Source organism: Corylus avellana, chromosome 7 (assembly GCF_965113065.1).
Source record: "Corylus avellana chromosome 7, dhCorAvel1.hap1.2, whole genome shotgun sequence".
Classification (NCBI taxonomy): Eukaryota; Viridiplantae; Streptophyta; class Magnoliopsida; order Fagales; family Betulaceae; genus Corylus; species Corylus avellana.
This window is the reverse complement of record NC_142496.1, coordinates 19,593,796-19,621,654: the sequence shown is the minus strand read 5'-3', so window position 1 is coordinate 19,621,654 and position 27,859 is coordinate 19,593,796. Positions and strand designations below refer to the sequence as shown.

The following is a 27,859-nucleotide window of genomic DNA, read 5'->3' as shown; positions in this document are numbered from 1 at the left end:
TATCCGAAAGGTGAGACGTTCCCATTACCTGGCAATAGCATAGTATAAAAGGACGAGGGCAAACTTCTTTTACTCTGCATTTCTCATTTTCAATGATTTTCAAAATTGACCTTCTCTCTCTCTCTCTCTCTCTGTCATCCGTGATTTAATTAGATCCTGACTCTTGCGAAGTGCCAACTAGAGACCGTCCCAAGGTAAAAGTCGAAAAGTGCACTACAAAAGAGGAAGGGGAAGGCGAACCCAAGAACCGAACCACCCCCCGCCGGCCGCACTGAGAGCGGCAGACACTGAGACACCAAAAAAACCAGTCGCAGTAGCAACCGGACGGCTAGAATGGCCGCTTGACATTGTGCAGCCGCCGAGAGAGAGAGAGAGAGAGAGAGAGAGAGAGCGTTGGTGAGAGAGTTAGTTCTAGAGAGATGCAGAGGCGTAGGTGGAGGCCATTGGCACTACTGAGGAGGCTGCTCACGTGCGCAATCTGCGCAATAGCGCTCGTGGCTCTACTCTCCGAGCACGTCCACGTTTTCCCTTCCTCCAAAGCCTCCAGCTTCCCTGATTCCTACAAGTTCCCCACGGTAACACACACACACTCTCTCTCTCTCTCTCTTTGCCACCTTTGTTTATCCTCTCTTTCTTTGAACAAAATTCTAGGGATTCCGTTTTCTGATCAGGGGGTTTTCACTCTCCTTCTACAGACTTCTGTGATCTCCAACTGATCAGGAATTTTTGTTTATATATATATATAGTTCATGTTTTCGGTATCGGTGCGATTTGGATTTAGAATATATTGCTGAAATTCTACTTTCCTTGTTTCTGTTTTGAGGTCAGATATGTATGTTTATTGTTGATTGACTTATAAGCATAAACGTATTGAGTACCAGTCTTGCTTGTCTGGTTCTTATATTTCACGTTTTTTTTGTGTGTATATATATATATACATATATTGGATCAGTATTTGGGTACTTAGATTAGGTATTTTCCTGATCTAAGATATTATTTTTGTAATATTCTGCAGCAACATGAATTCAAACAGAGATTGGGCACAGAGCGAAGCTGGACACAAGAGCTCACTCCGCCCCATTTGTCCAAAGCCCCTCTCTCTTCTCGCCAGGTTTACTGTTTCTACCGTTAATCCTATGATTAAGTTGTTTATGTACTGGGTTTGGTTGCTAATGGAATTTGGATAATATAAGAAATTTCATGGTTGTGGATTTTAATGTTTTTATTATCTGGGCTAGACTGAAACTGTTTAAAGTAATGCGGTTCAGTTGAATGGAATTTTATATTACGACAACAAACACAATGTAGAGCATAACACTCAAAATATCAGTTTTTTGTTTCGTCCAAGTTTTTTAAGCATCGAAACAATGGTAGTTTTATTGTTTTCAGAAAAAAAAGTTTTTAATCTCTTTCTAATATATGGATTTGATTCGTTCTTTGAGTTCCCCTAGTGTTGTGCTTACTAGCAGGTCAAGTCTTATAGGTTTAGGTGTACATGTTGATGCGAAGTAGTCATGCATCTTTCATGTTTTCACTCTTTTAGATTTGACAGTTGGGTCGTGCTAGTGGGAATCCGGAGTGGTACAAGCTATGGAAGCCTCCATCAAATCGTGATTTTGTGCCATGCGTAAATCCTAGCTCTAATTATACACGTAAGGAAGTGCAATCTCAAAACATGTTGGCATATATGAAATCCTTGTGTACTTACTTTCTGATTTTACTATTGTTTATCTAGCTCCTGTAAAGTCGCGAGGTTACCTTCTGGTCCATACAAATGGTGGCCTCAACCAGATGCGTGCTGGGGTGCGTATTACATTCTCTCTGCCCCTGCCTTTCTCTCTCTTTCATTTGATAAGATCGATTTGTATTGTATTTGCCAGAATATTATTTTTGAATTTGTATACATCCTAATAATTTTGAATGTCTTTGATTTCTGCGAAGTTGTGAAGTCGGAAACTAGGAATACTACAGCCAGTCCCAATATGAATTGTGATAATGTCACACCAAGTTACCATACACCTTTATATCCCATTTGAGTCTGGGAGTCTCCTTCCAACAAGTTAGGCAACCTTGATTGTGATTTCTAATTTCTGCGAGTATTGACCTTAACTTTCTTCCTTGCAAAATTGAGGTAATCCTAGAATCTATTGAGATGGGTTCGGGTGTCTTCTCCCATAATTTATATGTAGAGATGTGTCTTGTTCCGTCATGATGTACTTGCTGCACTTCAGAAAGCTTCTGTTTGTCTGCTGGATTAACAAATGTGTGGAGTTTAGGGATACTAAACCTTCATCTGGTCCTGCCATAACTTAATCGGGGTTTCATTTTGTATGAAAGTTTCCATTAACCTTAGGAAATAGGAAGCACATGTGGGTCGCATACCTCAAAGTCTTGCCATTGTGCCTTTTCAAACCCACCTGATCTGAATAAGTTATGTTATATGTCCTGACTCATGCCACTTGTTGATCCGAAGAGCTGGTTCTGAAATAACTACCCTGAGCAGTTTCCCTAAGTAATAGTGTTCTGCAGTGCACAAATAATATTAATCTTAAGTGCATTCTAGCATCAAGGGGAAATGGCTGTCAAGAATTTACGGCGCTTGGACCTTCCTTGGTGACATTTATCAAAAGCTTAGTTGTGAATGGAAAATAAGCCTTATGCTTTTTAATTTTTTAAAATCTGTAATATAGTCATATTGAAAGTCAAAAAGCTTGTTTAGGGCTGCGACAAAAATACCTATGGTCTCAATTGGTGGGGTTTCTTCAGTTGATTGAAATTTCAATCATATCTCATAATCATTTGCATTTATCCTTTTCCACAAATGTAAGTTCTGAATGGGGACCTCTTTCTCTCTCTATCTCTCTCATACACATGAAGGCACACTCGCTGGGACAAATACACTCACAACCATGTGTATGCTTTATGAATTCATTAATGTTGGATATTACAGTGTTTGTTTGGCCACACATGCAGAAATAATGATATCTGTAGGATGTTGTGGACTAGACTTTGTGCAAGCCTTTTGATTGCCAGTGTTACTAGTACTTTGCTATAGTCATTAGCAATGACAGTGGTTTCAAAGTTGCTTGCCTTTACTGCTCGATAACTCAATTCAACATATTTCATTTAATTATGAAATCCTACTAGTTCTGGTCCTGCTTACATACCCTGTTCACTGTCTGTTCTTTGGATTAATATGAAAACATTTTAGAAGTGGTACTCTAGTTGGGTGGTGTTATTGACAATGTTACACACATTTGCCAAAATCTACCTGAACGTTTCAGTTATAGATATCTTGGAAGAATTCATCTGGCTACTTTTTGGAGCTTAATAAGGTTACTCATTCTTGAATTGCAGATGTGTGACATGGTAGCTGTAGCTCGTATCATAAATGCGACTCTGGTAATTCCAGAACTTGATAAGCGGTCATTTTGGAAAGACAATAGGTAGAAATCTTCTCTCTCTCTCTCTCTCTCTTCCCCTCCCCCCCCCACCCAAAAAAAAAAAAAAGAAAAAAAGAAAAAGAAAGAGAGAAAATTCTGTCTCATGTTCTACATGAATGATGCAATACTTAGATTTATTTTCTTTTCCAATATGCAGTAGCTTCGCAGATGTTTTCGATGAGGATCATTTTATTAATGCTCTGGCCAATGATGTAAAAGTTATAAAAAAGCTTCCTAAGGATCTGTCTCCGGCTACTAGAACGGTAAAGAATTTTAGAAGCTGGTCTAGCATGGATTACTACCAGGAGGAGATAGCTAGCATGTGGGAAGATTATCAGGCATATTCATTTGAATGCTTCTAGTCCTTTTTTTTTTTTTTTTTTTTTTAAAAATCAAGCGTCTATGTTTATTCAGCTCTCTTGCCAGGTTACTAATGTACTTTAATGCAATCATATTATAAAATATTTATTATCAGGTTATTCGTGCTGCCAAATCTGATTCTCGCTTAGCAAATAACAATTTACCCCCAGACATCCAGAAATTGCGCTGCCGTGCCTGTTATGAAGCTCTCCGTTATGCACCTCAAATTGAAGCAATGGGAAAAGTAATTTGACCTAAATGCTCTTCTGATTTCTGGAGTGGCTTTATCTCTATTGTGTCCTATGCAATGACCATTAATTTTCACCAATGTTGTAGTTGTTGGTCAATCGGATGAGGTCTTCTGGTCCTTACATTGCTCTGCATTTACGGTATGAGAAGGACATGCTTGCCTTTAGTGGCTGCACACATGGTCTGTCTCCAGATGAAGCTGACGAACTAAGGATGATCAGGTTAGAGATGCTTATTGTTGTTGTCCTGAGTACTCAGTTAATTCTCATGAATCCATGTGTAGAACAGTCCTTTTTTCTTAGATGCCAACACTTTCTATATCTATTAATTTTATTCTGAACTTGAAGGGAGAACACTGCACACTGGAAAATAAAGGAGATCGATTCTGCAGAACAGAGATCCAAAGGTTACTGCCCTTTAACTCCTAAGGAAGTTGGAATTTTTCTCTCTGCTCTTGGATACCCATCAAATACCTCAATATACATTGCTGCGGGAGAGATATATGGGGGTGATTTGCATATGGTGGATCTGCAATCCCGCTATCCCATATTAATGAGCAAGGTATGAACCTGCGTTATTGTGCTTGATTTTCACTTTCTTATGCTAATGGTCTCTCAAACTAGTCTTAAGAGGGACTGAAATAACAATTATCATCACAGCCCCAAATTTTGGCCCGTATCATGTGCACTTCACATGTTGCCGCTTTGCAAATTGAAAATGTTTACAGAGAAGCGCATTGTTTATTGTGGTAAGCAATGAAAATGGAAACCACTAGGCTCTTATGAGCCTTTTCCTGGGCAGGCACTTTCACCATGTACATGCCTTCCAAATTGGTGAACCCATTGCATTTGGGCTTGGGATGTCAAGTGTTTGAGCTTGATGTGAGATTTATGCATGCAAGGTCAAGGTTCATACATAAATCCATGCTTTCAACATAATTGAATCTGGGTGTCTGCTAAGAAAATCAAAATAGGAGTTATCTGAATTCATGAACTAATTATTCGTGTACTTAGGTCTGCCCCTAGAACAAGGGATATCGTTTTAGCAATTTATCAGGTTTGCCTAGATAAATATATGATATATTTTCTATAAATAGGTTGGAATCCTAATTTGATTGGATTGTTAGGTCGACCTCTATCTGATGTTTATGCCTAATAATTAGATTATGTCATGTGGATCTTAATTGCTCCATCAAGCTTCTGATGGCTTCACTTATCTGGTACTCATGGTGAGAACTATCTATATGCTATCTGCATTTACCCAGTCATAGTTGATTGACAACAAAGAGAGAGAAGCAAGAAATTTATAATTGGATGAATTTTCTCATGTCAGAGAAGCAAGTTGGGTGACATTTACTTAAATACATAAAACGATGTAACAGAAAAAATCCAAAAAATATCATTGGATACCTGGACATTAGATATTTGCTACCAATCGTGATGAACGGACCTCATCTAGCTTAATTGAATAACTACTTTACTAAACTCAACCTGTGGGCAGTTTAAGTTCAAAATAACTCTTCTTTTGCTTTAATTTCTTGCAACTGTGCTCTCCCACTCTCTCTCTGTGCTCGTGAAATTTGAAAAATATTTTTTCTTTTGAATTCTGTTTCCTTTTTATAGTCCAGTATACTTTCTGGGGGATGGGGGATGGCTGCTAAGGGCCAAAAAGAGGGGAAAAATGATTTGGAACTAATGATCCCTTTGCAGGAAAAATTGGCATCTGTTGAGGAGCTTGAGCCTTTTATGGATCACGCCACTCAACTTGCTGCGCTTGACTTCATTGTATCTGTTGAAAGTGATGTATTTATTCCATCGTACTCCGGGAACATGGCAAGGGCAGTTGAAGGTCATCGTCGTTTTCTTGGGCATAGGAAAACAATATCTCCCGACAGGCAAGACAGTTTCTTTTTAGGAGTTTAGCTAGGATTAAATGACTTTCTATCTAGCAAGCATACCCCCATCAATTGCTTCATAATAATTTAGTTGTCCTTTTTGTCCATCAGGAAAGCTCTTGTTCGTCTCTTTGACAAAATTGAGCAGGGAACCGTGAAAGAAGGCAAAAATTTATCAAATCGAATTATTGAAATCCATAAAAAACGGTATGTGATATTGGCGAGTTTATAGGTTTTATAACTAGCAGTAGCTACACATTGGGCATTGGATATACTGTTTGTTATTTTGGTGGGATATCATGACTGTCAATCAATGGTTCTCCTTAGAGGATTGTTCTAAGCACCCTTTTGGTACATCTTACATAGATTTCATTTGCAATTTCCTACCTGGGTTGGGTGATTGCTGTGTAATAGGCTATGGTGTCAAACTACTCACTTAATATCCAGCATACCGGTGTACCACAAGGCCAGTCACCAGCGGTAGGAGTGACTACCTGTTTCTGGATGACCCTTAAGACAGTCTCCTGCCGGGTCAAAATGTCATCGACTTGTGCAGCACATGTTTCAGCCTTAATTTTCTTAATAGTTTATATTGTGATAATCATATAGCACCCTTATTTACTTCTATTTGGTTTTTGTTCTTTACCGTGGTTGCACAGGCAAGGGTCTCCAAGGAAGAGAAAAGGCCCCATTTCAGGAACAAAGGGCATGGATAGGTTTCGTTCAGAAGAAGCCTTTTACGTAAACCCTTCACCGGATTGTTTATGTCGGATTGAATCACCAAATATAAACACCTCACACGTTATCAGTTAGATTAGATAATGCAGCAAATTCCCCTTGAAAACGGTTGCTGTGTTGGTTGGGTGTTGGCATATTGCACTCTCCCACGTTATTTTTTGAAGCAATACAAGCTGGTTGTGCTGCTGCTGCCATTATACGCATAGAGTTGCGTTGTGTATATCCTGAGTCTAAAGAAAGCTGGGGCGGATGTAGGAAATAGATGAAGACGACAATTGCGTTAATAGTGCAGGGCAGTAATGGGATCACCAAGGACAGGGCCTTTCATGCCATTTTTATGCTTGGAGTTGGCCTGGTTTCAAAGAGTTGAATAGGCAATTCATCGGGGATACGATACTGTATTTCTACTTTCTTAGGAATTTTTACACCTCTTGTATGTAGGTATTTCATTCGTAGTTATTGAATGCAATAAAATCGAAAAATCAGTTTTTTTCCTTTATTTACCACGGCTCTTTTCTTCTTTCTTAGCAAGCATTTTCTGGTTCTGGTTTAGATAGAGCGTGTTTGAGATTTGCGTTAAGGAGGGTAAAACATACTTTTAATACCTAGAAAGTGGTGACGAACAAAAAAGTTGGCATGTTTGGTATAAAATTTATAAGTGTTTTGCCTTTTTTTTTTTTTTTTTTCTTTAAAAATGACTAAAATGTATTTTTGGGAAAATCTTAAAATTGAAGATTTTTCTAAAAGGTTCTTTTAGACTATAGAAGTTCTACTTTTCATCACAATCCCAATTTTCAAACGTGCCCTTGGTCTGAGTTTAACATCAATGCTTTTGGGGCAAAGTGTGTATTGGGAAATAGAGCTTTTATACTTAGAGATTATTTTTTTAAAAAAAAACTTTTATTTCTATCTTTTTTTCAAAATTGTACAGCTTTTTAAAATATGGATTTATTAACGCAATCTCAAACAGATTCTAAAGCGTTTTTTCAAGCATACTTTACCGACATCCATTGTAAATGGTCTACGAGGGACTGGAGTATTTATTTATTTTTTAATACCTTTAATTGTACTCAAGTATTCTTAAAACCCAAAAAGATTAGTTTAGGCTTGACTCTTGAGTGAGACACCCTACCGATACATAAACTATTGAACTTGGCTTTTTCTTGTTTTAGGGGAAGGAAGAAATGAAAAGAAAAGAAAAGAGAGGCGGCTAGGCTTTAGTTTTTGTCCGATATTCATGGGATGGAGGGCATGTGTCGGTAAATCGGAGATCCAGAAATTTCCGGATCCAACTTGACATCGACAGCATGTTAGCTTAGTTGGACAACAAAAGATAGGATAACGCAACTCACTTGCTCACTCCACACAATATAGACAACCCAGTTGCCCATTTACGTATCACAAACCTGCGAGAGAATTCTCAGAAGACAATACAGAGAAACACAGAGAAAAACAGAAGCAATGGGGGTCTCCTTCCTCTCAACTTCCCCTCCTTTGCTTTCACTTGTTCCCGTCCCATCTCACAGGACAGCTACCATTGTTGCCGCCACCAGATATCCCTCTTATGCAGTAAGTTTGCCATATCTATCTGAGAGTGCGTGTTTGCAAAAGTAAAAAATAAAAACAAAAAATTCTCTACTTCATTTTCTTTTTTTGTGTTGAAGCTATAATTTCCATTTTTGTCAGAAATAGGCTTCAGTTAAATCCCATCACAGGTGTGAATCAAGATGTTTGACGCCATACCATGCCATTTGCTTTGCTTTGCTTGCTTTATCATGATAGTTGCTGTGCGAATGCCAGGTTACGATTCGTTGTTGTAAAATGGAAACTGATGAGGATCAGGATCGGTTCTGTAGGAGGGACATTCTTAAATGTTTTGGTGTCACCATTGGCATGGTGAGAACATTCCTTCATCTACTTAAATACAAATTCTGTTTTAGAAAATTTACTTTTTAATTTCAAAGAAGAGGAAGGGCCCTTGTTTCAGAGGTAGACATTGATTCTGTCTACTATTTACCACGCATTAAGTGGTCACAGATCCTTGAAATCGATATTGACTGAACTTATCAGTCTATTCCATTACCAGAAAAATATATGTTTGTGCATATGATCCATCCGATTATTGGTAGGTTGTGATCTTAGGGGCAACCTTCCATGTTTCTTGGAATATTAGCTGAATGTATGATATATGTTTGACAGAATGAAAATTATGAATGATATATGTTTGTGGATTGTGTGAAGTATGTCAGCTTGCCATTTTCACATGTTATATCATGAGGTAAATTTTTGTACCTTGAAGAAGAGGAGAGGAAAAGAAAGAACAGAGAAAGAAGGAATTGTATTATTCCTTGTACATCTAACATACGGCATCTACATGTGTTTAAATAGAAAAGTAATCAAATTGTTATGAACCTTAGTAATGACAATAAGATCAAAGAATAATGACAATAAACTCAAAGGATCAAATCAGATCATAAATTAACTACTAAGTTTCATTTTTCAACAGTCTCCCTCAAGTTGAGGCAAAGATATCTCGAATGCCCTGCTTCCATAAGACTGTATGAAGAACAATGTTGGACACTTCCTTCGCTAAAATATCTTAAAGTTGTTCTCCAGTATCCATGTATGGTGTACAGATTAATTTGTACGCAATTTTTCCTCGATAGAATGTCTATCAACTTCAATGTGTTTAGTTTGGTCATGCTGAGTCAGACTATGAGCAATATTAATTATAGCTTTACTGTCACAGTATAAGCTAATAGGATCCTTATAATTATATCCAAGTTCTTTCAATAGTATCTTAAAGCACAATAATTCACATACCCCGTGTGCCATAGCTCGAAATTCAGCTTCTATACTTGATCGACCAACCACTAACTGTTTCTTAGTACGTCAAGTAACTAAATTTCCTCTTACAAAAGTGCAATACCTCTGTTCCATGACTGACCGAGCCCATCTGCATTTGTATAGGACTCTATTTTCAAGTGATCATGTTTGGAGAACAACTCTTTACCCAGTGATGATTTCAGATAATGAATTTTGTAAACTGCTTCCATGTGAGACTCCCATGGTGAATGTATAAATTGGCTTTCTACATTAATTGCATAGACGATGTTTGGACAAGTGTGGGAGAAGTAGATTAACTGGCCAACTTGCCGTTGATCTCTACCTTTATTCGTTAGGATTCTCATTACTCTCTCCTAACTTCTTATTTTGCTCTATTGGGTTGTCAACTGCATTGTAACTAAGCATTCATGTTTCCTTGAGTAGTTACCTTTCCTTGTAAAAAACATTCAATGAGCAATGTCTGATCAGCTTGACTCTGCTTATAGTCACACTTCTGTATGACTCAAAAAAACTCTCTTAAACAACACCTTAGTAGATTGTTTTACCCTATATAATGCCTTCTTCAGTTTGCACAGTTTACTATTGACTGAAGAACCTTGAATCTAGGAGGAACATCCATATATACTTCTTCCTCTAGGTCTCTATGAAGAAATGCATTCTTCACATTAAACTGTTGAAGTGGCCAATCTAGATTTGCGACCAACGAGAGTAAGACACTGATAGAGATCATCTTTTTCACTAGAGCAAATATTTCCTCAAAGTCTATCCCATAAGCACGCGTAAAGCCTTTTGCGATCAATCTGACCTTATATCTTTCTACCAAAACCATCGTCTTTATGTTTTACCGTAAATACCCGTTTTCATCCTACCACTTTTTTCCCTTTAGGTAATTCAAGAAGGTCCCCATGTGTTATTTTAATGAAGGGCTTTCAACTCTTCTTGCATTGGTTCCCTTCACTTTGGGTGCCTCATGAACACTTTGGGGAATAAATACATAAGACAGTTTAGAATAAAAGTACAATAAGATAATGAAAGATTGTGGTAAGAAACAAAATTAGATATGGGATATTGAGTACAAGATTTGATTCTTCTGCATTAGCCAACAGGAAGATCCATATAATTAATTGCAAGCATTGAGGTGTCTAAAGTAGAATAGGCATAGGATTACTAGAGTCAGTAGTCGATGTTTGGCTGATGAATTGAACAATAGTCTTACTCTTCTGATGTTTGGAATAAACTCTTAATTCGCCCACCAGTGGCTCAACATTACTCACTAACAATCGGCTATGACTGCCGACCATCATGTTCTGGAACATCTTGTTCTGATAATGTGGTAAGTGCAAGTAAAGGATCGGTCAAGGAATTCTCTTCATTACCCATCTCCCCTTGAAGAGAGGTCTTTGGAAAAGAAAAATGGGGTGGAGATTTAAAACAGATCACGTCTATAGAGACAAAACGCTTTCTTGAAGGGAGATGATAACATTTATATTCCTTTTTAGTTGGCGAACTCCCCGAGAGCTCTACGATCCAATTTACCACATGATGAACTATGAAAATTAACAAAGCAAACACAACCAAGATTCTTTGAGGAACAACAAATAACGAGGAAGAGAAAGATGGGGACAAAACATCAATGGGTGTCTTGAAAGTTAGGACACGAGATGGCATTCAATTACTAAGATATGCGATAGTAAGCACTCTAGTAGGATTTAGGAACATTCATGAAAATCATTAATGCCCGAGTTACCTCTAGGAGATGCCAATTCTTTCACTCAGCAACCTCTTTCTGTTGTGGGGTGTAAATGCAAGCTGTTTGATGAATGATGTCAAGGTCACTAAGGTAAGATTGTAGGTCACTAGAGAGGTATTCTCCTCCATTGTCAGAACAAATAATCTTAAAGAATGTATTTTGAATTGGGTTGGAATCATCTTATAAAATGTCTGAAAACAGGAGGAAACATTTGTTTTAGGGAAAAATATAAAAAAGCCCCACAAACTACCAGCCGTTTTCGATTTAGCCCCCTAATGTTCGAAAAATGATAAAGTAGCCCCCCAAACTACCAAATTATTGCATTTTGGCCACTCCGTTAGTCAAAACCGTCAGTTTGGACGGAAACTGCAAAACGACGTCGTTTGTTACGGGTAAGTTACTACAATGCCCTTTTGAGAAAAATATAAAAAAGCCCCCCAAACTACTAGCCGTTTTTATTTTAGCCCCCTAATGTTCAGAAAGTGATAAAGTAGCCCCTTAACTACCAAACAGTTGCAATTTGGCTACTCTGTTAGTCATTACTGTCAAATATGATGGAAAATTCAAAATTACGTCGTTTTGACAATGGTAAGTTACTAAAATGCCCTTTTAGAAAAAAAAATCATATTAAAACAAGCACGCTAAATGGTGCCATTTTGCTTGAAATTAAGGTTTCCTTACACTTACCAAAACGGCGCCGTTTTGATAAGTGTTAGGAATAAAAAGAAAAAACCTTAGACACCACGCAGAAAAAACCCCCAACCCCAGTTTATCTCTCTCCCCCAAACCGCCGACCACCACATCGTTCTATCTCCGGCAACCTTCTCCCTCAAGTGAAAAAAACACAACGCCCCTCTCTCTCTTTCTCTCAAAACGACTGCCCCTGCCACCACCATCCATCACCGCCGGCCACACCATCCACTAGCTACGAAGCGCCACCGAAAAATTCTTACCCATTGTATAAATCAAACAAAAAAATCACGTTCGTAGATAAACAACACCGATCCGACAGCTATACCATGAAATACAATAAAAAGATTGAGTTATGGGTAAGATTTACAGGCTGTCGGAGATAGACGACGTGGTGGCCGGCGGTTTTGGGGAGAAAGATAAACTGGGGTTGGGGGTTTTTTCGTGGGTCACCTGCGTGGGGTCTAGGGTTTTTTCTTTTAATTCCTAACACTTACCAAAGTGGCATCATTTTGGTAAGTGTAAGGAAACCCTAATTTCAAGCAAAACGGCGCCGTTTTGCTTGCTTGTTTTAATATGATATTTTTTTTTTCCAAAAATGTCATTTTGGTAACTTACCATTGCCAAAACGATGTAGTTTTAAATTTTTCATCATATTTGACGGTAATGAATAACGGAGTGGCTAAATTGCAATTGTTTGGTAGTTTGGGGGCTACTTTATCACTTTTTGAATATTAGGGGGCTATAATGAAAACGGCTGGTAGTTTGGGGGGCTTTTTTATATTTTTCCCAAAAGGGCATTGTAGTAACTTACCTGTAACAAACGACGTCGTTTTGCAGTTTCCGTCCAAACTGACGGTTTTGACTAACGGAGTGGCCAAAATGCAATAGTTTGGTAGTTTAGGGGGCTACTTTATCACTTTTGGAACATTAGGGGGCTAAATCGAAAACGGCTGGTAGTTTGGGGGGCTTTTTTATATTTTTCCCTTTGTTTTATCTTTCAACAAATAAACCCAAATAGTGCGAAAAAAAAAATCATCCATAAAAGTAACAAACCAATGAAACCCAGATAGAGAGACAATACGAGGACCACAAACATCAGAATGAACAAAAGCAAATGGTTAAGTACTTTTATTGCCACTAGCAGGAAAATACACGATTGTGTTTAACAGCAAGTATCACATTGAAACATAGAAACTCAATTTTGTGAAAATAAAGATGGAAAAATATATTGCAACAAAGAAAATGAAAGATGCCCTAGTCTACGATGCCAAACTCATATTTTTGTCATGGAGTCATGAACTCATGTAATGTGATAAACATGTTTGAGCTAGCCAGGTTGTTTGAGTTGAGATATCAGGAAGTAAAGACCATCCTTCATTCTACCACTGCCAATCATCTCCCTGTGATGAGGTCCTAGAAAAATAATAAAATTTGAGCAACAAAGAGAAGATTATTTGCAAGGTTAGGTACATGTAGAACATATAAAAGAGACATAGATGGAGTTACAGGGATTGAACCTTTTCTAGACATGGATGACAGGGAACCATTAGCAATTTAACTTTTTTCTTTCTTGGACAAAGATGATATAAAGAGAAAGAGATGACAAACCAGTCATATGGTCGGATGCCCTTGAATCAATTGTCCAGGGATCATCAAATTCGCTATATTACAAGTCAAGGTTGCATTTAAAGATGAAGCTAAATTACCTAAATGTGCAGAGGAAGATATAGTGGTGGCTGGCTCTAACTGTGACATAAGCCGACACAGCATTTCTAGTTCTTCCTTGCTAAGAGTCTCGCTGTCAAGAGTGGAAGACTTGGAGTAGGAGTTTGATCAACTATTGAAGAGTGATTTAACACCACCAAAACGACCTCCTCTCCCTTCACTAGGGTGGCCATGAAGTTGCCAACAAGTCTCTCAAGTATGTTGTTATTTATTATAACGATCACAAAACAACCTATCCTTCTCCTCCCGAGCAGCATCCATTGTTTTTCCGTCATCATGACTATTAGAATTCACTTTTCCAATATACTGTGACATAGTTACCAAAGCAGATTGTTCGTGGGAAGGAGATTGGAGCATGATGTTAAAATATTAATTAAATTATTAAATTAATCATTTCTTAGTAGCTTAAGCTTCTAAGATAAGTAGTGATTTAATATGATATCAGTGTAAAGGTCATGAGTTTGTACCTTGTCTCCATCATTCACCTCTCATTTCAATTAAATATTCCACATGTTAGGTCTTACTTGATTAGTTTGAATCCACATGTGGAGGGGAGTGTTAAAATATTAATTAAATGATTAAATCAATACTTTTTTATTAGTTTAAGCTTTTGAGATAAGTGATGGTTTAACATATGACACGGCACGACTCTCCTCATTCTGAACATAGACAAAAACCTCTCGGGGAGATGGAAGAGGCTCCTTTCCAAAGATCTGAACTCAAACCTGATCATATTCGAATTTAAACCTGCCAGAAATTCATCGCTACGATCTTCTTCCACCATTTTCTGAAGTTTCACGGCATCGGCTACACATGCAATCTGAAAGTTTTGATAGTGATCTAGTTTCTGCTTCAATGCACGAAATCAATGAAAGTAGGTTATAAGAGATTCTTCACCTTGAGGCGTTCCATGAATCCGACATTTAGAATCAATGAATAAAATAAGAGAATAATGGCAAAAACTCAAAATCAAATCAGATCAGAAATTAACCATGTTTCCTTCTTCAACAACTTGAATATGGGTTGTCATGCCATAAATAAGAAATGCGTCACAAGTAGTGGGTTTTGCAAGATATTTAATTGTGCTAAGCTGGAAAAATCTGCAAGTATATTGTCCCATAAACCTGGGCTTGAAACCACTTCCCTTCACACCTACTTTTTTCAGCTCTAACCAATACTTACCTAGCTTAATGAGCAAAAATGTCGAATATGAATATTTGTTAGTATTTTAGAAAGTTTACTAACTCAACAAAGCCTTATCCCCCCACAGTGAATTGCAGTAGAAAAAAATAACATTGCCCAAAACAATGGTGCTTCTAATAGCTTTCAACAATCTGATTTAGAAACTCTTTTCTTAGTTGAATCATGCATGTGTACACACACAATCACATATTTAAATAAATATACAATGCTTTGGCCTAGAGTGATGTTTTGATGAGTTTCTGCCTATTGTGATCTTCTTTTAGGAATTAATGGCAAGCTCTGGATCATTTGTGGAAAAAGCTAGTGCTGCTGATTTGATACAACTGAGACAGCGATCTGAGTTTCTTTGTGAGTTCTTCAAACACTACATTTTCACACTGAAATGAGCTATTGATCCATATTCACAGCTCCTTCTTTACAGCTAGAGTCAGGGGGACCCTGTCTACGGCTATAAAGGCAAGTCCCCGTTAGCATGAACCATGTTTAATTAAAATAGTTAAATGGTTGCAGTATATTTTACAATTAGACTGTATTTATATATGGAAGATGATGCTGTCATACTTTTTTTTAAGGATTTTGTCACTTTTTCTATCTATTGTTGTTTCAGGGAAGTCCAGACCTTATCCCACCCATATTAACGTTGGCACTGAATGATATCATGACTTATGATAAGGTCAGACAAAATCTCTACCTGAAATTTTACATGGATGCTGGATAATTCCTTTACTTCGGTAAGCGAGAGGAAAGGACAGTACTGATGTACTTCTGAATTTTGTAGGCAACAAAATCTGGGGGCCCAAATGCATCCATACGGTTCAGGTTCATGCTACTAATGGCACTATCTCTTTTAAGTCCTGTAATCTTAAAGTAAAATTTTGGTGTGGATATGCAAGCTTACACTGGTCCTAGTATGAAATCCCACTGAAGAGTCAGAAATATATGCTGTGTCCAAACCTACCTGTCAGCTGCAGATGATGTTTTAGAATGCTTAGCCATGCCAGTTTAAGGGCTCTCAAGTGTCAATCTACTAATTTGCCCTGTTACTGAAGTGTCAAGGATTTTAGCAGTTGAGGGGTGACGTGGGCGGGAAGACCTAAAAATGCACATATAATGCTGAGTTGTTAAATAATTTATTCATGCACATTTGGACGTTAAGTTAGTTTAGCATCCTAACTTTTCATTTTCTTCACTTAAAAGCTTTCTTGGTTTAGCTTCTTGAAAAATTACCTGAATTTTCTTCTCCATGTTTTTTCTTGCCTGAAGTTCAGAGTTAAGCAGGCCTGAAAACAAAGGGCTTTCTGCTGCTTTGAATTTATTAGAGGAAGCAAAGAAAGAGATAGATTCATATTCCAAGGGTGGACCGATTTCCTATGCAGATCTCATCCAATTTGCAGGTTACATTTTAAATATCACCAAGTTCGAACTATGAACCATAGATATGACAAACATTCTATGTATTGCTTGTGCAGAGGTACTGTACATTAGCCAATATGATAGGTTCTTAAACATCCTTTCAATACGTCTATCTAGCATGAGCTAGCATGGAAGATGAACAGAGTGTGGAGTGCATGTGTCTATGCCTGTGCATGTGTGCTTCTGCCCCTGACTCAGATACCTTCATTCTATGTAGCGCAAGGTGCCGTTAAGGCTACATTCCTAGCTTCTGCCATTCGAAAATGTGGTGGGAATGTAGAGAAAGGGAACTTGGTATATACTGCATATGGTTCAAGCGGGCAGGTTTGTTTCTCAATTGTTGTTGTGTCATTGCTGGGATATTCAGTGTTGTTCTTAACTCGTGCATATATGTTTCTTTGTGCGGATATCCCCAACATCAGCTTTATGCTCTCATTTGATTACTAAATGCCATTTTTAAAGCTTTAACTGGATGTTGTGTATTTGTGGCCAATTTCAGCTTTGAGTAGTGGTTAATATGATGGTGACATTCCTGAAGTTCTGTTTATCTTTCTGATTTGTGTTACTTGGAATCATTGTATTTTCTACTGGACTTTAAGTTTCTGTGTTAGCGTATAATAGCAGCACTTGTGCAAGCACTCTGATTATGTGCGAGGGAAGATAAAATCTGTCATGTGCATTTTAGGAAGAACGAAATAAAGACTTTAATGTTTTAACGTCACTCAGAATGACAAGAAGTGTGCGGCTAGCATGCAGGCCAAAGGGGTTTATACACTAATTGACTAATCATATTTTCTTACATGTCATGCTTGCTTACTTTCACAAGCTCTTCTCTGAATCTTACATAAGTGGTTTACACTTGGAGCAATTCTGTTTAACTTGATGTGGAGGATTGAAAAAGAAATTAATGTTTGCCTAAAATTTTTTTGGAAGCGTTATAATTCCTTGATGTTACTTATTGAAGTTTCAAGTCTCTTTCTCTTCAAGTGTGTCTTCGAGTTTGTTTCTCACATGCATAGAATTAGATTTTGAGAATCTTAAGGATGTATCATAATCAAAAGTTATTAAATAAATGTGTTCTTCTCTTGTTGTTCCTTTTTAACATATCAAAAAAAAAAAAAAAAAAAGATCTCATAAAGTTCAATTCACATTCTCAACCATTATTATAGTCTTTGTGATGAAGCGACTGGATATTAGTAGAAAGAATTGGATCTGTAAATTGATGTTTTATTCATACAACTGTTATTGCATACAGTGGGCGTTGTTCGACAAGCAATTGGGAAGGGCAGATACCCAAGAGCCAGATCCAGAGGGAAGGGTTCCCCAATGGCAGAAAGTAAGTGTCAAGGAAATTAAAGACAAGTTCTCAGCTATTGGCTTTGGTCCACGCCAGGTATTTTAGTCAACTATAATACTTTTGCTGCAGCAATTATATTTCAGTTCTCGTTTCTTTCCAAATAATTATGTGTACTTGTAATCTGCGACCAAAACAGAGCACCCCAGAATGCAGCCCACTGCTGCCAAATGTGTAAAATTTTTTTTAAAAAGAGAAGTTTCTTTGCTGATTGAAAATTTGGATGCATTGTACTTTCTGCAGACATGATACTTCACGTCAGTTCAAGTTTTTTTTTTTTTTTTTTTCAATGAAAAGGGCTAAAAATGAAATAAACAAAAACAACATTGTAGGGGATCCTTGTATTTTATTCATTTTTAATGAAGCCTTTAGTACCTGCTGATATTTGATTGCTTGTTTGGCCAGGTAGCTGTGATGTCTGCATTCATGGGTCCAGATCAGGCTGCAACAGAGGCCTTTTTGGCTACTGATCCGGATGTTTCTCCATGGGTTCAGAAATATCAACGTAGCAGAGAAACAGTATCTCAGACGGATTATGAGGTCAGTGACATTTTCTTGCATATATCTCCAAAAGGGTAAAAAGGGTTTTACTTGGATGTGATGTTGATTCAGTTATCTTGATCAATTACTTGAATATTTTTTTTTTGAAAAAATTGTACATATTATACCATAGTGATTGCTGATTGGTGCCATTGCAAAATGCAAATTGATTCTCTTTCAGGTTGATCTGATAACGCTGCTCACAAAATTAGGTTGCTTGGGTCAGAAAATCAATTACGAGGCATATTCATATCCCGTGAAAAAAGTTGATTTGACCAAACTCAAATTGTAGAGGGAAAAGCTAAATAGCCTGTGCAAAGCAGCAGCACCAACTGCAGCGACGAACTTTTTCTTTTTGAAAAAACAATGTAAGTCTTAGATTTAAAATAATGCCACTTTCAACCAATATAAATTCTTCCGCCAGAATTAGTCACGATTGCATCTACAAAGCCCTTCTCCCTCTATTAGTCATGACCAACTATTACGAGTGAGCTCATGCATTATATAACAGGTGGTACTTGTTTAAAGCAAACATTCCAAAAAGGAGGATATATATATATTTAAGTTAGCAGCAAAGAAAGATTCTGCAACTACAATACATGAATCAAAAAATAACCATTCCATCATCCTATCCGGATTTAGGAGCTATAATCCCAAGCCCCCCCATGAAGGGCCTCAATGGCTCAGGGATTATAACGGAGCCGTCTTCTTGCTGGTAATTCTCAAGCAAACAAACAATCATCCGAGGCACTGCACAGGCAGTTGCATTTAATGTGTGAACAAACTTTGGTGGAGCTAGGTTTCCTTTCCCCCTTTTAGGGATAGTTGATGATGGTTCTGATGGGCGATACCGGATTCCCAGTCGGCGACTTTGATAGTCTGTACAATTTGATGCACTTGATATCTGTTCAAAATATACACGTGGGATTTAATAAATAGCTAATTAGTGGTACCCTTATCTCAACAAACTACATATTCTTGCTTATCTCAAATTAATCTCAATAAGCAACTACTTTTTCAAGGTGAAATTTGTAGCCCATCTAACCAACAGAAGCTCATTTCAGTAAGAGAGAATCCATACCTCGCCAAATCGTTCTAAACCAGGCATCCATGCCTCCACGTCAAATTTACGATAAGCAGGTGCACCTAAATCCGCTGATGCCATATCCAAAGTTCTGCCAAGAAACTCAAAATTACCATGATTTGTACAACATGTCAACAACCACTTCACAAATTGATAAAGGCTTTTGAAAGTCCCTACTTATAATGCAATCCAAGTGATGCGAAGAGGTCTTCTTCAATTTTAATGAGTTCCTCGTGATAGGATGCGCTCTCCTCTGGTCGACAAAAGATAAACATCTCCACCTTGCTGAACTGGTGGACTCGATATAGCCCCCTGCTCAGTATTTCCACCAGCTTATCATAAGACTATTAGCAATTGTAAAGAGCATGACTTATACCTGAGCCCTAAGATCACCACCATCCTTCCAAAGGACTATAGTGGATATATGGCATATGTTTAGTGGTACATGGCCTTCCACAATACGGAGCCAATCAAGTGTTTTTTCAAGCATAAAGCATGGCCGAGGAAAAAAAAGAAGCACAAAGCATGAAAAATAAATGCTTCTGGGCCACTTTTTTTAAAAGCTAATACAAGACACTAAAAGATTTTAAGTTTATTAAATGACAGTAAAACTAAAAGGCCAAAGACATAAGATCACACCAAATCTTTAAATTGCACAATCAATCGCGGAACACGTTTATTGTTTGGTTTCAATCTATATCAACAAAAGCTGATGCCTTCATAACAGACAATCATGGTCACCAAACCCTGATGGCTTCATCTGGTCTCTCTCAACCCTGCAGTGAGCAGGGTCATACATATATAATGCATGGTTGTTACAAAGAAAGGCAGTAACTGTACTACACCCAATTCTACAGACGTAAACCAGGCACTCTACTATATATATATATAAGTAATTAGCGTCAACGGGAGGAGCACTCTACTAGATTTGTATTTGAGTTTCCATTTTTGGGGCATGGTCGACTTATATTGAGCTCGTTTCGGAGTCGAGTCATTGATTTGGATATTCTGCCCATTCACAGCTGAGGATATTCTGCCTATTCAGAGCAGTTTAGATTTTGGGATTCTGTTTGTATTTGGAGATGCATGCATACCTGTGGTATTTATTGTATTTGATGGTTTTCATCATGTCATTTGGAGAGAATTTTGGACACTCTGAATATTAAGAAGTAGAATGTACAGGTTTAACTTTGGTTTGCGTTAATATCAGGCTAGGCTTGGTATTGACATGCCACTGATGTATGCAAATTGAATTAGGGGTTTGAATCATGACAGTTGTGGTATCATGACTTTGATGCTCATGGTTTCAAACAAATGCTATTTCTTCAGCATTGGATCAAAGAGAAGTTGATCATACTTGTCATGACAGCATATTTGGATGATAGAAATTTTGGCAGCATGTGTTTGTGGACCACCTTCTTCTTCATTGTGAGATTGCTTGTGCCATTTGAAATGTCTTCTTCAAATGATTCGAGTTGTCTTGGGTTATGCTTTGACAAGTAATCAATTTGTTTGCTTGTTAGTGGGACTGCCGGCAACAATCGGAGAGCTGCTGCATGGAAGATGGCGCCTTTTACGGTGTCTTTGAAGGAAAATGAATGATATGTGTTTTGAGGACTACAAGAGGACTTTGGAGGAGTTGAAAGCTTTATTCTTCAAGACTTAATATTTTCGAACAGCTGCTTATGTTTCTCTTTTAGTGATTAATTATTATGATTTTCTTGTTCTTTTTGCCTCTACTATCTAGGTGGCTTTTCTTGTATCCTTCCCGTATACTTAGGGCCGTTAGGGGGCTCCTTACGCTTTTAATAATATCTCAATTAATTATAAAAAAAATGTTGGCAGCACCTTGAACAAAACAGTGTAATGTGAGTATTTCACAAATACTATCTAAAATATGAGATCATATCTCAATATCAATGGAACAAGTGATTTGCAATCAAAGTCGGTGAACTAGTTAGGCTACTGTATCGTTGTTGGGATAGTTGCATTCAGTTGAAGATTTACGATGTAATGATTTAGTAGACATCATTTAAGTGCACAGAAGATGGTGAGAACAGAAAATGCTGAAGTAATATTTCAAGGCAGCTAATAAGAGAAGTATGCAAATAATTTACCTTGTTGCTGTGCCTGCAGCACCAGCTTCAGTTCTGAAGCAATGGGAAAATGCCGCATACTTCAATGGTAACAATGACTCAGAAAGAATAGAATCCATGTGAATTCCCCCCACTGGAATCTCTGCAGTGCCAATGAGGCACTGGTCACTATCTTCAATAGAATAAACCTAATGCATGTTCATCAAGAGTATTAGCAAGTCTATACATCAATTACAATAATCTCAGAAAATTAAATTGCCATTTCTTCAACAGAAAGCACTAAAAAAAATGAAAGACTGGCCTAAATGTAAAAAGAATTACACAGGTTTAACACCTTAAGTGCGGTTCTCGCTAATTTAAGCCCAGAACAATTAAAAGATAAAGTTTGAAAATTGCGCAATTTCAATCTAGCTTTATTGGGTAAATGGTTTAACAAAAAATGAAAGACTGGCCTAAATGTAAAAAGAATTACACAGGTTTAACACCTTAAGTGCGGTTCTCGCTAATTTAAGCCCAAAACAATTAAAAGATAAAGTTTGAGAATTGCGCAATTTCAATCTAGCTTTATTGGGTAAATGGTTATGGCGATATGCTAAGGAAAGGGAAGCATATTGGAGGTTGGTTGTTGAGATCAAGTATGGATGCATGAATGGCGGTTGGTGCACCAAAGTGGTGAAGGGTCCATATGGAATTGGAGTGTGGAAACATATTCGGAGAGGGTGGGGAGTTTTCTTGAGATTTATTAGCTTCGGAATAGGAGATGGCTCCCACATTAGGTTTTGGTACGATACTTGGTGCGGGGATCAGCCCTTGAAGGAAGTTTTTCTTGAATTATTTCAAATTGCTAGTAATAAGGAGGCATGGGTTAGAGATCACATGCAGCTGTCCAATGGTGTTATACAGTGGAATGTTCCTTTCTTACGACCTATCCAAGAATGGGAGGTAGAGGTGGTGATGGCTTTTTTTGGGAAGTTATATGCCTTCCTTAGTCATATGGGGTTGATGGACTGCATGAGGTGGACTCCTTCCAAGCGAAATATATTTGAGGTAAGGTCTTTTTTTCCCATGCTTTCTTCTTCGGGAACATATGCTTCCTCTTTCCCGTGGAGTATATGGAAAAGTTCCATTGAGAGTCAATTTTTTTGTGGGGACGGCGACTCTTGGAAATATTCTGACTTTGGATAACTAGTGTAAAAGAGGTATCATTGTTTGGGACTAGTGTTGTATGTGTAAGCAAAGTGGTGAGTCTGTCAATCATCTTCTCCTTCACTGTGTAGTGGCACGAGCTTTGTGGAGTGTGTTATTTTCTCATTTTGAGGTCACATGGGTCATGTTTGGAGTGGTGGCAGATTTGCTAGCTTGTTGGAGAGGACAGAGAGGTAATAGTTCAGCAAAGGAGGTGTGGCGAATCGCCCCACTGTGTCTAATGTGGACTAATTGGCGAGAGCAGAATGCAAGATGTTTTGAAGATAAAGAAAGGTCGATGGAAGAGCTTCAAAAGCTGTTTATTCAAACTTTGTTCCATTGATCTGACGCTTTCATAGTGCCTCAACTTTCCACCATGTCTCAAATTTTGTCTTTATGTTTCTCTTTTTGCCTTTAGCAGGGCTTTTCTTTATATACATCCTGTGTATTAGGGTTGTGCCGCTTTGCGCTTTCATATTTGGACAGAGGAATAAAAAGTAGGATATGTACAAACCTGGGTATTTGCTCCACGAGGTTGGAAACCACATTTTTCAACAACAGAGGACCTTACGATCTCTGGAGTTGTCAAAGGTGTAAAGCCCTTCTTCATGACTTCAGAGAGTGTCCAATTAATAAGGGCCATTTCTAACATAACTGCTTCATTCTTCAGGTAGTAGAATTTTGATCCACTGACCTGTACACAACAAGCAGAATATTAGATGCCAATAAGAAAGAAAAACAACCACGAAGTGGACCAACGCTAACAAACCCAATTATTTGGGAGTTAAAATTCTTGATTTGGTATAATGACAAGCTATATTGTTGACAAAATTTTCCAATTTATCCAAGAACTGTAAAGTTGACTCGTACTTGAATTAGACCAGTGGTTCTGCAATTAGATATAGATGGAGCCACATCAAGACTAACAAGCCTAGGTCCCAACCAAATGCCAATAAAGATCAGGTCAACATTTAAGTCACTTTGGCCATCTTAATTTACCAGATAACAGTAAGAAACAGACTCTAAACATTCTAATAATAACCCTATGTGACAAACTAAGAGACACAGATAATACCTTAGATTAAACAGAAAGAGTACCTCTGCAGCAGCATCGAAATCAAAAAGATCAAGTTCCTTCCCCAGTTGAAGGTGATCCTTGACAGGGAAGCTAAACTGGGGTGGGTTACCGACCTACAAAAGCAAATAGAAAATAGAAAATAAGAAAAGAAAGCTTTATGAGGCTGGAGTACAACATGCAACCCTTCTTAGACAAAGAACAAGTCAAAAGAAACTACATACTGTCTTTCGTATCACAGAACTGTCCTCTCCTCCAATTGGAACATCAGGATGAGTCATATTTGGAATACACTGCGCTTCCTGCTGAAGCTCATCAGTAAGTTTAAGCAGGTCTTCTTCCAAGGTAACAAGTCCTTCCTTCAGATTCTTTCCTAAATGCATAAACAAAATAGGTCTAAAGGATACATTTTTTAAATTGGCGGAATGCTATGTGCATAATATAGTATTCCCACTAATACCTTCCTCTATGAGCCTCTGACGCTCGGATGGTTCCAGTTTCCCTTTCATCTTGTTTGCCACCACATTCCTTTCTCCACGAAGCCGCTCAACTTCCTGCTATCTGTGAGTGACAATTAGCAATGAAAATTGAGCAGAAAACAGAACCCATGGACATTAAAGCTCAAAGCACTACCCACTTGGAATGTAAATTATTATTATTATTATCATTATTTTGATAACAAGGGCCCCTCTAAGGCATAGTCACTTTGTGTACTCACCTTTGTTGGGTAAACCTCAGACCCATGTAAAGCGCCCCCTCTACACAAATCAGGTAATATTCTGACTTTGCAGGTGGGCTGGCCCCAATGAATTGTTTGCACCCAATGGAATTCGAACCTTAGACATGATGAAATGCCACCAAGACCAAGGCTCTTACCACTTAGCCAAGCCACTTGAGCCAAGCCCTTCGGGTTAACTCTAAATTAAATTTCGCAACCAGAACTTTATCAAAAAGCTCTCTCTCCTCCAAACTTTTACTATACTACTAGTACAGAAACATAGTAAGCAACAAAAGAGATGGGCACTATTAAAAACTAATTTTTGAACACCCAATGTGTCACAATTTATATTAGGTGGGTGGGATGTAAAGGCGTTGCATGGTGCTAAGTCTCATTCATTACCAGGTGAAACTAGGAGTTAAAACTTATAAGTGATTTTAGGAAGGATCAATTGTAACTTTGACTAATCCAAATATGCTCAGTGCTTTCCTGGGTCATGATACAATGCAAATTCTTTCAAAATTCTAAAGACAACAAGCGAATACAACCTTTTGAAGATTGGACATTTGGTCATAGAGTTGCAGCACAGCTTCCAAATTAGCAATGGAGTTCCTGTTCTTTATGTTGGCAGCAACCGCTTCCTTGTTCTCCTTTATCCACTTGAAATCTATCGCTGCTTTCCACTGAGGTTTCGCAACTTGATCACCAGAAACACTCAAAATCAAAATCAACCATAAAACATAGCATTAAAACAGTAACAGTTCAAAAAAAGCTCTGTTCGCTGCCAAGAATGGAGAAGTTTGAACCGCTCACCCTTTTCCTCTGGAGGCGTCGCGGTCTGGAAGGCCATGGCCGGGGCCGAGAGAGCTCTGGCGAGGACTTGGAATGTGGGCCTCCGAGCACGGGCATGGCGGGAAAGGAAGAAGAAGTCTAGGGTTAGGGTTTTCGGCGGCGCGAAGAGCGAAGAAGACAATGTAGGGATTGAAGCGAGCTTCAGGGTCTGTAAGGTCGTCCCGCTCACACACCACTGTAAACCCATCTCCTCTGTTTCGGAAATCTCCGAGAAAGACAGAGAGAGACGTCTATATGTTAAGGCACATTTATCCTCAACTCTTTTTTTGGCAAAAAAAAAAAAAAAAGAGAGAGAGAGAATAATCAGCTGTTTTATCAAATAGAGCAACTGCTTTTACAAGCTAATGATTGTGAGACACGTGTTAACTTCTTGGTGTTTCAATTCACGCATTAACGGCGGGAGGAAAGCACAATCCGAAGCGCAGCCGAAAATACAGATCTTAGCCGTTCATTTAGGGCATAAAAAACACAATAGTACCAACGTTTGACCGTCCGATCGAGTACCCGGAAAACAAGATAGAAGTGCCTGTGCACCGGCCCTATATAAAGGGCCACGACCTCCCGTTATCCTCACAGTTCTTCAGAGCTTCCCCTTTCTCTTCGATTCTCAGCCAAAATCTTTTGCAGCTTTTTCTTCCTACAGACGCAACTTCGAGGTAAAGCAAGCGTCTCTCTTTCTCTTCTTTTTTCTCTTTCGACGTTTCCTCTGCTTTCTGTTTTGTACTTCGTTTCGTTTTCAAGAATTGCTTGCTTGATTTGGTTCTTTTAAGGTTAGGGTTTACATTATTTCAGGATTTGGCTTGGGGTTTTTGTTCGTAATCGATGTAGTTTATTTTTCTGCCTTACATTTTTTTTAGCCGGTTTCGTTTTGATGTTCTTTCCCTCACCTCTTTGTTAACACCTCGACTTTTTTGCCACAAATTTTCCAAATTAGGGTTTTATGGCGGTGGTGATTTCATGAATTGCTGATTGCGAGTATAAGAATTAGATGTAAAAGATTGCAAGAATTAGACGTAAAAGATTGTAACTTTGAGTGCTTAATTTTACAGATGGCCCGTACAAAGCAGACTGCCCGCAAGTCCACCGGTGGCAAGGCTCCTAGGAAACAGCTCGCTACCAAGGTATGTTTGAATACTTCTTGGGTTTTGGGTTTCCTGTTTGTTTGTTGCTCTGTTTTCTGAACAAAGTGTTTGTTGTGAATGTTTCAGGCTGCCCGCAAATCAGCCCCAACTACGGGAGGGGTGAAGAAGCCCCACAGATACCGCCCTGGAACTGTTGCTCTTCGGTAAGTTATCCATCTTTTTATGGGTGACAATGAATATAAGGTTTCGTCGTGGGTGCTAACTATATATGAATGATGATGCAGAGAAATCCGCAAGTACCAGAAGAGTACCGAGCTTCTGATAAGGAAGCTGCCATTCCAGAGGCTGGTCCGTGAGATTGCTCAGGATTTTAAGACCGACCTGCGGTTCCAGAGTCATGCGGTGCTGGCATTGCAGGAGGCGGCGGAGGCGTACCTGGTTGGTTTGTTCGAAGACACTAACCTCTGTGCCATCCATGCCAAGCGCGTCACCATCATGCCCAAGGACATTCAACTTGCTAGGAGGATCAGGGGCGAGAGGGCTTAGGAGGAGAGGCTTTACCAGCATCATTCTACTGCTAGGGTTTTCTCATTTTGTTCACTAGTATTAGTACACTGTTTGGTTGGTAGGACTTGGGGTTGCTTTTGTTACCAAGGGATTCAAGTTTCAATGGCTCCATGAATCCTTTCTGATTTGATCTCGTTCAATGATTTTGTTTTGACGGGTTTTTTTTTTTTTTTTTTTGTTTGGCGCACGTTACCTTCTCAAACTTTCAAGACAACGTTCCTCTAGAGCTGTCAAAAATTATAATGCTAACAAAAAGATAAAAATATCCTTATAAAATAAAGTCCAGCTATGTGGTTGACAAATTTTGAATTTTGGCAGCCTAGCGTCGGAAAAAAAATAATGAAAAAGAATTTTGTTATTTTTTTTAGTTAAATTTTTATAAATTAATATTTAATTTTTATTGACTCAAAACTTGTTTTTATATTCAAAACTATAATTTAAGGGTGGAAGGTTAGCTTTTTAAGGATTATATCAATCAAAAGGGATTTAATTATTTTAAATTTAGCGTTAATGCTTCAAATTTGATGCTAGTATTTTAAATTTGAATTTTTTTTTAATATTTCTTTTCTTCAATTTTTTTTTTTTTTAAAAAAGCAAAATATCTAATATTAAGATTTTTTTTTAAAGAAAAAAAAAATCTTGGCTACGTCAAACTTTTGACTAGGACTAGGATGTTTCAGCCTTCCAGGTTGTCGAAAATTTCTACTCATAAAATACTCTTAATAAAACAAAAATACTTTTACAAATTCGAAAAAGATATAAAAATAATAATAATAATAATTTTTTAAGGTTAAATATTTTTTTTCCACTTGTGGTTTAATAACTTTATGTTGTCTCTTAGAGTATTTCCAATTGAAGAGCTAAATGTTATCCTTTATCTAAAATTGCTTTTCAAATGTTTAAAAAACCCCTTAGAACATTTCCAATGGAGGTGCCATATTTTTATGTAAAATGGTTTATCAAAACTCACTTTTATCTAGTTTAGCTAAGC

At 38.0% G+C, this 27,859-nt stretch overlaps 4 protein-coding genes across 4 annotated transcripts; 3 read left to right on the top strand and 1 right to left on the bottom strand.

Annotated features, from left to right (window-relative positions):
• Window positions 1-99: 99 nt before the first annotated feature.
• On the top strand, window positions 100-7,183 carry LOC132184073 (O-fucosyltransferase family protein). The gene is made up of 12 exons (XM_059597557.2): window positions 100-575; window positions 1,016-1,111; window positions 1,553-1,652; window positions 1,736-1,803; window positions 3,358-3,446; window positions 3,601-3,781; window positions 3,919-4,047; window positions 4,140-4,273; window positions 4,400-4,613; window positions 5,762-5,946; window positions 6,058-6,153; window positions 6,606-7,183. The coding sequence occupies exons 1-12, from the start codon at window positions 420-422 to the stop codon at window positions 6,757-6,759; spliced, it is 1,602 nt and encodes a 533-aa protein (XP_059453540.2). The 5' UTR covers window positions 100-419; the 3' UTR covers window positions 6,760-7,183.
• Window positions 7,184-8,030: 847 nt separating this feature from the next.
• TL29 (ascorbate peroxidase 4) lies at window positions 8,031-18,643 on the top strand. The gene is made up of 11 exons (XM_059597735.2): window positions 8,031-8,253; window positions 8,485-8,580; window positions 15,166-15,250; window positions 15,324-15,358; window positions 15,510-15,575; window positions 15,681-15,721; window positions 16,166-16,296; window positions 16,533-16,639; window positions 17,571-17,708; window positions 18,075-18,209; window positions 18,391-18,643. Exons 1-11 carry the CDS (start codon window positions 8,146-8,148, stop codon window positions 18,499-18,501), a joined length of 1,053 nt encoding a protein of 350 aa, XP_059453718.1. The 5' UTR covers window positions 8,031-8,145; the 3' UTR covers window positions 18,502-18,643.
• A 100-nt stretch (window positions 18,644-18,743) lies between these two features.
• Window positions 18,744-25,457, bottom strand: SRS (Seryl-tRNA synthetase). The gene is made up of 10 exons (XM_059597734.2): window positions 25,181-25,457; window positions 24,916-25,064; window positions 24,110-24,203; window positions 23,874-24,022; window positions 23,673-23,765; window positions 23,089-23,268; window positions 21,411-21,577; window positions 19,471-19,605; window positions 19,291-19,384; window positions 18,744-19,113 (listed from the first exon to the last, which is right to left on the bottom strand). The coding sequence occupies exons 1-10, from the start codon at window positions 25,404-25,406 to the stop codon at window positions 18,838-18,840; spliced, it is 1,563 nt and encodes a 520-aa protein (XP_059453717.2). The 5' UTR covers window positions 25,407-25,457; the 3' UTR covers window positions 18,744-18,837.
• A 312-nt stretch (window positions 25,458-25,769) lies between these two features.
• LOC148584636 (histone H3.3) lies at window positions 25,770-26,996 on the top strand. Its single transcript, XM_088518070.1, has 4 exons — window positions 25,770-25,875; window positions 26,269-26,340; window positions 26,428-26,504; window positions 26,586-26,996. Exons 2-4 carry the CDS (start codon window positions 26,269-26,271, stop codon window positions 26,845-26,847), a joined length of 411 nt encoding a protein of 136 aa, XP_088374196.1. The 5' UTR covers window positions 25,770-25,875; the 3' UTR covers window positions 26,848-26,996.
• The last annotated feature ends 863 nt before the right edge of the window (window positions 26,997-27,859 follow it).